Below are 11,459 nucleotides of genomic sequence, written 5' to 3' on the forward strand. Positions count from 1 at the left end.
CACCTGAAGTTTTGGCCAAGATGTTGCCATGGTTATGATGACACCGGCCTTGGGTTCTGTTTTTAGCCAGAGTTTTCACCCTGTCTTCTGTGTTTGAGCTAAAGCTGTATATGCGATTTCCAAGCACTGTTCAGATTCTCATAAACAAACTACCCACCCGTTATGCATCGTGTTGTCTAGTATTGACTGGTTTGGTTCAAAGCTGAGTTTGTTTAAATTCCAGGTGAGCACAACAAGCTTGGTTGTGAATGTATGTAGCACGGGAAGCATCTGTCCTTCTCAAATGCCTTTCAAGGAAAAGCTTATCTGCTTGCTTAACAGAAAAGTCTAATCTCTTTTTAGTCACCCAGATAATGGTGGTGACCATAACAGCGGAGGAGTATCAGTGATGGGTGTTAGCTGTTCCAATAGGGAGTGTGATCCTCACGTGGTATGGGCTGTGATAACACAGATGTCTCATGCTTTCAGATAAAGCTGTCTCTGTAATTCACAGCCCAGCAGAAGAGGAAGAATTTCTTGTGATGGTCACTACTACCTTCTTCCTAATGTTTGTCAGCTCCCAAAGGCCTTGGCCTGTATGTGGTTATATTACTTAATTTGTATTATCACAATCAGTGCTAATGTGCTGTTGGCTGTGCTCTGGGGAGTGTTCAGGCAGCTCTGACAAAAGAGATTTCCAAGAACGAGGTAAAAGGGCTCCTTTTTATAGTTTATGTAACTTGCATCTAAGAATATTTACAGGCATTATTGAATACAGCCTCAAAACACCCTTTCTCGGGAGGTAGAGGTGATGTTCCTATTTTACCCATACATAACCAAGGACACAGAAGCTAAATGGATCTAATGTGGCCAGAAATGAAGTGTTAGGTGTGCCTGCAGATTGTATTGTCCGATATTTTACAAGTTGAGACCCTGTTTTCTGCTGTTTAGAACTGTTCCTGCCTTGAACCGTCTGTTTATGCTCACATAGAAAGAAATGCAGTACTCAAAAGTTAGCAAATACTCACATTAAGAGTATTTGTGCAACCCAAACGAAGCCTCTTGTGTTTATGCTTTATGATACAGTCTTTCATTCCAGGATCACATGCTATGTTTCTCATGGGACCTCTGCCCCATTCATTGGTTAGTGCGTTATGGATGAATCCGGCTTGGGCACTGAAGGAGATTTTTCTATAGCCTGCCTATTTGTTGTTGAGCTTGGAAAGTAGAGAGTAAGTCAAGGACCACAGAAAGATGAAGGATGACGTCTGATACCTTCCTTGAGAACTGAATTCTACCCCAGCCTGTATCATAGTCTTTAACTGGTGCTGAGCAAATTGCTTCAACAAAACTGTTCACTCGGTGCACAGGTTCATTTTCAGGGTGCCCGGAGACACCGAGGTTTGTTTTTTTCCAGAAGTGCTGAGCACTCGCAGCTGAAGTCAGTGGGTGCCATGCAAGTACTGTATAACATTAGGTGCTCTGAAACACCAAGTCCAAGGCTTCTCAACCTCTGAATTATGGATTTCTTTCTCTATCTTAATCTCTCCAGGTCTTGATACTGTCTGTCTGCAAAATAGAGATAATACTGCTCCCTCACCTCCCATGAGGAATATTCACGGGTCTCACTCTTCTTCTCTGGGTCAGACTGATCACCACACTTGAGATTGGGAAGGAATTTTACCCCACCGTCATATTGGCATAGGGAGAGGGCAGAGGAAGGTTTGCTCTTCCTCTATAGCAGTGGCTGTGGCCCCCTTCCTTGGATCTCTACATTGTATTTTAACAGGCTGCTTTCTGTTCTTGAAGCAACAAATCATTGACTGTGCTCTCACCCCCTGCTTTACCTGTGGCAGGTAAGGGTGCTGTTGGTGTGTTGGGGAAGCGTGTCCAGTGGCTGTGTGAGAGGACTGTTCATGCACACTTGTATAGGATGGTTTGCATAGGGATGTTCCTGCCTCAGTCAGGGAGTTGGATCAACTAGATGGCCTCCCAGGGTCCTTTCCTGCTCTACTTTTTTATTCTATCACGTGTCTGACTCAAACTGCTTTGCAAACCTCAGCCCTACTGTCTGGTGGGCTGCTCACTCCCTGTTGAGATCTGCCGTTGGGATCTGGTGTTCCTGTTGCTTCCCATAAAGCAACTCCTTCCTGAGACATTGTGGCACGGATCAGCCATTGGCAGTGTGGCCTGCTACAAAGCTCAGGGAGCCTCTTCAGAATGAAACCAGCCTCAACGTCTTCATGCCAGAAATGTGAGTGCTGTATGAGAAGTGAAAAACCACAACCATCTCCCTATGAGGTGACTCAAGTATTGAATAGGCTGTGATTGTTCTTGAGAACCTTGTGTCCCTCCCTCCATCCCTCACTGTGCAGTTCTTACAGTGCCCCCACATTCGTATAATTACTAATGACACTGACTACAGATGCGGTGAGGCAGGAAACTTAATTGGGCCTCCTGTTCTTGCTGTCAGAGCAGCTCTCCCTCTACTGTGGCAAGCTCCTCTGTGAGCCCCTCTGCACCTTCTGAGAGAAGAGAACAAAGGAGAGCGAGGCTTCCCTATGACTAGAGTGCATAGCTTGCCTTCCCAGGCAGAGTGCATAGCCTGCCTTCCCAGGCAGAGTGAAACAGTTGAAGCATCCCAGGCAGGGAACTGTGCCATCAAACCCCATCACAGGATTCCAGTCAGGAGTTATCTCCAGCCCACCTCTGCAGCTGGGATCTGGCTGGTGCCAGAAGGGGATCTGAAAGCAGTAGAGTGTTAATTGTTGTCAGGGGCTGAGGTCTCTTCCACCAGTCCTTGCTGGTGTCCTTTGCATCAAAACAGTGCAGAGGAAGGAGAGTTGCCCCATCCCCTGGACATCACACTTGTGCCCCCTTATTGTTGCGGTGCAAAGGGAAACAAAGCCTTACTCCCAGTCCTACCACAGCCCAGTGCCCTCTCCTGGTCATCCCAGAACCCCAGCCCACAGAACTGCATCACACCACACCATCATGTAGCACCATGTATTTTCCTTGTAACAACTAGTTCAGCTCTCTCAATGCCCCAGTGTGGAGTGTGTTAGTATTTTGATCCCATTTTACAGTAGTTGAGAGAAGGGATCCAGCTAGAGCAGCTCACAGGACTAGGAGTAGAAGTAAGGACTCCTAAATCCTAGCCTGCTGTTCTGGTGACTAGCTATTTGAGGCAAATCAGTTGGTCACTTTCTGCCCCTGCAGACAGCCTGGTTTCTCCATATAGACTGCATGTTGCTGAGGATACTCATTTTGGACTAGTCTCATCTTTTCAAGTCCTGAACCAGTTTTCCAGGTCAGGGTAGAGTTTTTCTTTTGGCAGGGTGTGGTACCTGGTGCAGATGGTACAGAACCGTTCCCTCCAGTCCTCATAGAGCTTCACCTTGTGCGTCTTCTTCCACTCAAAGAACTGTCTGTAGCGGCTGGCATTCATGCTCTTAATAAAGCTGGTCAGCTCCTGCATGGACCCAAAGTCCTCAACATGAATGAAGGAATCTGCAGGGATGAACTTCTCATAGTTGGCTCTGGGAGGCCCCAGCACCACAGGCACTGTACCAGCTAGCAAGGCATTTCTCCACAGCTTCTCAGTGATGTAGTCCTGGTGGATGGAGTTCTCAAAGGCCAGGTAGAACTTGTATCGGGAAGTGGTGGCTAGGAGGCAGGTCTCGCACAGTGGCTTCTTACTGGCCTTTCCAAATATGTCCACGTGGAGGTGTCTGGACAGATTTTTGTAGACCTGTGCTCTTTTCTGGCTATGGTGGTAGTTGCTAATGACCCAGGACACCAAGCCAGTCTTGTCTGGGATGTCCACACTAGTTGATGAGTGGAGCATGAGCTCCCCATATGGAATGAAGATGTCAGAGTCTTGTCTGTATGTCATGACCCAGTTGAAGATATCCTTCCAGCCAGCCAGTGCCCGAGTGTGTGGGGGGGACTCAAGGGTCACCCACACCCATTTTTGCAAAGGAACGCTTCTTTGCTTGGGAAAATTGGCCCTGCCCCGCTGCAGCTCCTGGTGATGGAACACAACAACATCTGCCCGGTCAAAGAGCCTACGGTCATCAGTCAGCTGGCAACCCTGAATGCTGTAGAGGTCTGCACAGATGTCACCACTAAGGTTCAGAGCCCGATGGGAGGGCCAATCCCAGACCAAGAGTGTCAGTGGTGCAATGGATGTGGGGACTTTGGCAGGCATCTCAAAGTGGTAAATGAAGGATTTTAAATTCCAGAGAGTGGTTGCAAATAGCCCTGCAGTGACTAAGGTCTTCAGAGTAGGCACATTGGAAAATCGCATCACTAACAGCACCTGGTGGCCCAAGCTGGGGCTGGGTTGGTTGATTTTCTTCTTGTGCAGGTTTTTGGCTTCATAAACAATGCTGAGGGCAGCCCCTGGGATAGAGAAAATGGTTGATCAAAACTAACCTCCAGAGTATAACAGTGCACCTTCCACAGTGCCCTTGTCTTAGGGTGCAGGTGTCTAAGCATTTCAGTGGGGTGGGAGGAAATTCAGTGGGTTATTGGGAAAACAACTGTGCTTCCAAGTTAGGGTGGAAGGAGAGAAGTGCCAATGGTATGAATGCAGCTGGAGTCCGTGCATTATCTGCTGTATGTGGGCAGTGATGTTTGTAACTGGGCTTGCAGGACTTTTGGTGCATTCTGAAGGCAGCCAACCACACTGCCACAGCCTGGTGCTGCTTTGAGGGGGCCCTGCCTAGGGGAATGAGACTTTGGGGGAGGGGGAGGTTAGAGCTGGGTGGCACTTCAGACTCAAAGGAAGAGACTGGGCAATGCCCAGGGGAAGGAGAGGGGGGCTGCAGTCTAGGAACTGAGAGGGGAGGTTTGAGCACTAGTGACGCTGCCATGTATAGAGCTGGTTTCATCGCTGTGTTGCTTGGGGGTTGAGTGGCATGCAGTGGACGTGGCAGTGCCTGGTTGGGCCGTACACTCTCTCTATTTAGTTGTGGCTATAGACCTGGTAGCTGGGCCCAGGGGATGGTCTGCAGCACCTGAGTCTCCTGTGCAGTTTCTGTCCAGCTTCAAAGCTCATGGTTCTTCTACAACAGCCCCGGCCTGAGAGCCACAGGAAACCACCTCTCCTTTCTCCCCCTCCCCCACCCTCACCGGTCTGATCCTTCCTGCCTGCAGCCTCCCCATGAAAATCCCCAAGGGTGACCTGGTAGAAACCACACCATAGCTGGTGCTATTATTGCAAGCGACCTTTGAGCAGGGGTCTAGCTGCAGAGCTGGTTTGGGGGATGCTGTGCTGCTGCAAAGGCTTTCTGAGTTGAGGGGAGGTGCTGCAGGCAGGCAAAACCTCTGTACTTCAGAGCTGGTTGTCTCAAGCAGAGCACCCAGAGTCAGAGGCAGCTTTTGACCTTGGCTGTTGTTTTGACCTTCAGGTCAGACTATTTAACCTCATATTTGGTTAATTCTGCACCCAGCAGCCCCAACACTCATCACCCTTCAAGGTAAAGCAGTGGCTTTGGGAACATACCTGTGCCACCCCCAATGAGTACTTGCACACCCTTTTACACGTGGTGATCTCTACGCACTTTACCCTTGCTGGATGAGCAGCCCATGATGCTGGCACGCACAACAGGGGGAAATGCAAATATAAAGAGTGGAAAAAAATCTTATCTAAGGTAATGCTGCATATCAGTGATGGAGCTGGGCACAGACCCAGGATGCTTGTACCCGGGCCTGTGACTTTGATAGTTCCAAACTTGGTTGAGAGAAGCCTGATTATGATGGAAAAAGGAATGGACTGAGATGAGGTAGGGAAGAGTGGGGGAAAGGGAGTGAGGAAACATGGGCAAAAGAGTATGTGCCAGCTAGAGAGCACTTTTCTTCAGAGCTGGATGGGAAGCCAAGATCCTTGAGTCACTATGTTCCTTGACTGTCTGCAAGTGCCTATGGGTACCTATACACGTGACAGACCTCGGCTCTGATCTGACCTGTGCTAATTGGCATGTGTTGGAGCCAACTTGATTAATCAAGTCTGCTGTGAGTCTGCTGGAGCGTGCTAATTAGCACACTCCAGCAGCCTCTGCATCACATGTATTCAGCATCCCCACATTTCAAAGTGGCAGCAGGGTGTTTTAACTAAAGCTTGTTGTACCATTTTGAAGTGCAGGACACTGAATACACGTGATGCTGTGGGTGCTTTAATTAGAGCAGCTCTCAGAGCCACTCTAATTAAAAGTGTCCCCCCCCCCCCCCCAAGCACTTGTATAGATGCTGTATGACACCTACTTGCAAAGTATGCATCTAGCCTCCCTCCAGTGCTGGCCTGCAAACAAGCTGGCAACCTATTACTGCTACCAGTTAATACTTTAGCTCAAATGGCAAAGATATGTATGCTGGGCTTCTAGATGCCAACTCTGATGATATGCACCCTAGGGAGGACACATGATGCCACCCAATGTCATTTGTCTATTATCAGTTTGCTGCTTTAACATGGAAAATCACAAATGAATACCGCTATGTTAGGAGGCTGTTATTGGGGCTGCAAAACCAAGCATTCAAAAGCTGGAAATGCCAGAATTCTGCTTTCTCATGCAGCCTTCATTCATCACCCCTGTCATCTGCAATGAGGTATGGTCTTTACATTTTGTAATGTTTTTCCCACAGGACCCCTGCCTCACCTACAGCGGTACATACAGCAGGCAGTACTTTGAGGGTGAATCAGAAGGAAACTGTAGGTCACTTGACATGTTTGTGCAGCAGGGACAGTGAGAAAAGACAAGAAGGTCCTGTAACCACGACAATGCCACTCCAGCTCAAGGTGGGATTTGTGAAATGAATTAATAACTGTGAAGCCCTCGGACTGTTTGCTCAAAAGGAACATAGAAAAAAGTGTGTGATGCTGGTTAAGACACTGAAAAACCAAACTGTTCTCAGGTGGTCACTCACTGTGCATTCCTCACCCTCTGGATGCCGAAGGTGAGATGCCTTTGCCTAGGGTCTGACTTGCAGTAGTGCTGAGCACTTGCAGCTGCAGTCAGAGTCAATGGGTGCTATGCATTAAACAGATCAAGTATTAAGTGCTAGGTGTTCTGAAACATCATGGGCATTGGAAATTGAGCCCTCCATAGTGAGGCATGTTAGGGTTTGACTATAATCTCTCTGGGCCTCAGTTCTCCATCTGTAAACGGGGGATAATACCACTCCTTTCTCTCCAGGGGAGACTTATAAAATTCATTAGGTACTGTGAAGCCCTCAGACTTTTATCTCATAAGGACTGTAGAAAAGTGGCAGGAAATTCATAATTCTGTCTCCCAGAGTAAGTTCTGAGTGGCATAAAGTCCCCCACGCTGACCAATGGGGAGAAAGCACAGTGTGCCCTTTTTGCCAAGAAGGCTAACCGCATACTGGGCTGCATTAGTAGAAGCTTTGCCAGCAGATTGAAGGAAGTAATTATTCCCTTCTATTCAACACTGGTAAGGCCACATCTGGAGTACTGTGTTCAGTTTTGGACCCCCAATATAGAAAGGATGCGGACAAGTGGGTAAGTCCAGTGAAGGGCAACGAAAATGGTTAGGGGCCTGGGGCATATGACTTCTGAGGAGAGGAGAGGCTGAGGGAACTGGGGTTATTTAGTTTGCAGAAGAGAAGACCAAGGGTGGATTTGATAGCAGCCTTCAACTACCTGAAGGGGGGTTCCAGAGATGGAGCTAGACTTTTCTCAGTGGTGCAGATGACAGAACAAGGAGCAACGGTTTCAAGTTGCAACAAGGGAATTTAGGTTGAATATTAGGAAACACTTTCTCACTAGGAGTGTGATGAAGCACTGGAACAGGCCAGAGAGGTGGTAGAATCTCCATCCTTGGAGGTTTTTAATGCTTGGCTTGACAAAACCCTGGCTGGACTGATCTAGTTGGGGATGGTCCTGCTTTGAGCAGAGGGTTGGACTAGATGACCTCCTTAGGTCCCTTCCAACCTTCATTTTCTATGATAAAACATTGAGTAGCTGCTCATTCAGTGATCACTATTTACTCTGTGAGTTAGCAGTACAAAGGGACAGGTATAATTATCTCAGTGTTTCTGCTAAAAAAGTCTCTGCCCCCACACACTAGGGCCCCCCCACTCACAAACCTGGGAAGTGAAACTACATTGTCTTTGTGCTTGTGGAAAGCAGTGCCGCTCCTCCCCACTCCCCCTGCCCATGCACACAAACAATAAATCCAAGGTTTTGAAATTAAGAAACTTTTATTTGGGGAGAGAAAGGGAAACCAGGTTATTAGAGTGACTACACTAAATCAACCCACTCTGAGTCGCTTGGCAATAGCTTCTTCTCATGACTGAGTGGCTAATGAGGTAGTTAGCTATGCTGTTATGCCCTTCATCAACAGGGCTCAACATAGTGCTCCTTGCTTTTCTAGAGCTTCGAGCCACCAGTGTATGACCACAGTGAATGAGGCAAGGGCCTCTGGACTCTCTGGTATTTAGTGGTCTAGTTAAAGACTGGCTCCATTATGCTTCTGCAGAATGGGAAGCAAATTTAGCTTGATAACAAACATAATTCTAGCATTCCCAGCCTCTGAGCGCTTAACTTCACAGCCTTAGTAAGGTGTCTTTAATAGACTTTGTTTTCCATGAAATATGTAGACATATCTGGGGATTTCTCGGAGGAAGAGAAACGGTTTGTCTTCTGTTTCTACTGCCCTTCCCTCCTTGGATTTATCCCAGACTCTTCCTCCTTTCCCAGATCTACTTCACTCCCAACAATCCTGTATTCATTTAACTTCTTGAAACTTTGCACTTTTACAGAAAGGCAAGGGCTTGACACTGTATACACAAACTTGCAGACATAATAGGGCTGATGGCTGGGTAATTAGGTCAGTTATCTCTCATCTCCCTATACTGCTGTTAACAAGGATGTTATCTCTGAAGACAACACATTCTCCCTATGCCTGAAAAATGGTGTTTGTGCCCAAAAGCTGGCAACAAACAATTTTTCCAACTATTTAGTTGGTCTAATAAAAGATATCATATCTACCTAAAGAGCCTTGTCTGCCTTTGATCTCCGGAGACACAAATCCACAGTTTGAGAGCTGAAACTAAGCATCACAGGGATGCTTAATGGGATCTTCTAAAGTAAACTGAGCACCAAGTCCCACTGGGTAGAGCGGTTTTCTTTAATCTTTACTAATCTATAGAAGAGCCTCTAGGAACTCCATAAGATTGGACCCCTAATATAGTCCATGGCCTATTGTAACCCATTTATAAAACTTCTGAAAAGTTTACATGAATATATTGTTTCAAATAGTATATAATTAGAAGTTATAATCCCTATCCCATGATGATCTATTTGAGCTTTAACATATCTTAAATTAAAGCTTTCTTTATATGTTTATTTTATTAAAGCATCTTAACAAAAAGAATAAAAATATATGATTAAATAAAACATGGTTTAAATAAAAAAAAAATTTTAATTTAAAAATAAATTGTTAATTTTTATCCACCCTGGCCAGAACCATGCCTAGTGAGGATGTAGTTGTACTAATAGAAAAAGGCCTCATACCAGTATAGCTTATTTCCCTTCACATTTGGCATTTCACTCTTCTGCCGTACTGAAGGCACTTGCTGCCTGTCTAGACAAGCACTTAGAATTCAGAATTTGCCAAGCACATCTGTGATTTGCTTAACTGTACAGAAAGCCCCATGGTCTCCCATCCTATCCTCTAAGAGCTCATTCCATAAAATACACCCGCATGTCCAGCCTCCTGGAATTACAGTGATAAAATGCAATGGGATCTGGAATAAAAATAAAGGTGGCAGCAGTAAGTGGCTGGGCTTCTATTCCTTGGCAATGTCTGAGTGGGTTTCTGTACTTGGGCTGAACACTTATTCTTAAATGTTCCCTAGGTTTTGCTAAATCTCTTCCCACCTGCAGCTTCTGGCCTGTTAAATTAGTTTAAATTTTGCCCATGTGAGGACCAGATTTTTCAAAAGAGCTCAGAGCCCATTTTCTAAGTGCTCAAGCACCAACAATCAAGGGCAGGTTTTCAGCAGCCAATATGCACCCAAGATGCTGAATATCCTGGGAAATCAAGCTTTGCAGGATAAATGAGTTTAAAAAATCCTTAAGTAACTTAGTTCTAAGTGACTAAATTGTGATTCAGATTGGAGGCACTTGACTCAATGCCCCAGGAGGCTCCTTCCAAGTCCTATGTAAGTCACTTAGAGCCCCTTTCAGATGTTTGCTTTTTCATCTTTTCTGATTGATATGGAACACATCTTTTAAAGGCCACTTGGACAGCTTTGGATTGTCCCCCTAGCTTGGGAGAGAAGCTGCTACCATCACTTTCCATCTCCCAGCCCTTCCTTTCTCATTCCGAGTTAGCACTGTTCATTGTGCTACTTGGAACTGGGGTCAGCAAAGCTTGCAATCTGAGGAGGTGAGAGCTGGGAGCTCTGTCACTGGGTCAGATCCTTAAGTCACAACTTCCTGATCCTGGCTGAGTGGGTGTCTGCTTTAGCTGCTCAGAAGTTGGACCAACAAATTTAAATCATGCTTGGAAGCTTAGCCCATGCTGGCCAAGCTTCCCAAAAGCAGGGATGGAGACATGTCATCTCATCCCTGTTCAAGACCTTGCTAGTCCTTAGACAATAAGGATTGCTTATCTCAAAAGCCAAATGCTGGTGTTTCCAATTCCTGCTTCTCATTTTGTCTTTTTATCCTAAGATTGAAATGAAAAACCACAAATAAAACTTTGTTTTTAAATGTCCAATTAGAAAATGTCACCACTAAGCTGCAATGTGCATTCTCTTCTATTAAAATTGCACTACAGGGTGATCTCATTTAATGTAGTGCTAGGCACTGGCAGCCTGCTAGCATGACCCCAGCAGGGGAGAGACCCTATCAGGTCAACAGGATCTACCGTAACTTTACAAAGAAGACAGCCTCTAGCCCCCTGAGTCTCCAAAGCCCCGACATCTGTTTGTTCGACTGCAGTGTTTCAGCTGTGACTCTAGCATTGCTTGATAACAAGCACTAGCATGAACTCAAGACCTACCTTGTGTTCAGCAGTGCATCCTGAATGGTTATTCCTTCTTTTCCCCCTTGCCGGCTCAGCAGAGCTGCAGAACCCAGCCCCAGGCGACAACTCTGAGCAGTGACTATGGTCACTTTATAGCTTCTGCTTTTTTGTGGTTTCACCTTCTTTTCCTCCTCCCACAAACTTTCTTCTCGCTTCTTTTAGCTGCTGTTTTGAAGAGTTTGTCTTTGGGCTCCCAGCACCTCCTCCAACCCCCAGCACTTCCCTTAACCCTCAGCATACTTCCACTAACCTAGATGCCAGCTCTGAGTCTGAGCGGCAGCAGGATGGATTGACAGCAAGAGAACAGGAGCTGAAAAAAGAAGCCTCTTTGCTTCTCTTTCTCAAACAATGGTGTTTTAGAGAAAGAGGAAATCCTTCTCTGGGCTGTGTGCTGCTGATTTATCTGTGTACAACTTCAGCTTT

General features: G+C 46.3%; 1 protein-coding gene across 1 annotated transcript; it reads right to left on the bottom strand.

Moving 5' to 3' along the window:
- Positions 1-2,969: 2,969 nt before the first annotated feature.
- On the bottom strand, positions 2,970-11,189 carry FUT7 (fucosyltransferase 7). Its single transcript, XM_006264842.3, has 2 exons — positions 11,013-11,189; positions 2,970-4,383 (listed from the first exon to the last, which is right to left on the bottom strand). The coding sequence occupies exon 2, from the start codon at positions 4,286-4,288 to the stop codon at positions 3,266-3,268; it is 1,023 nt and encodes a 340-aa protein (XP_006264904.3). The 5' UTR covers positions 4,289-4,383; positions 11,013-11,189; the 3' UTR covers positions 2,970-3,265.
- Between the last annotated feature and the right edge of the window lie 270 nt (positions 11,190-11,459).

Source organism: Alligator mississippiensis, chromosome 12 (genome assembly GCF_030867095.1).
Source record: "Alligator mississippiensis isolate rAllMis1 chromosome 12, rAllMis1, whole genome shotgun sequence".
Classification (NCBI taxonomy): domain Eukaryota; kingdom Metazoa; phylum Chordata; order Crocodylia; family Alligatoridae; genus Alligator; species Alligator mississippiensis.

Bases quoted from the DNA above. Each gene is read 5' to 3' on its own strand.
- FUT7 (XM_006264842.3), bottom strand. From the start codon at position 4,288: ATGCGATTTTCCAATGTGCCTACTCTGAAGACCTTAGTCACTGCAGGG.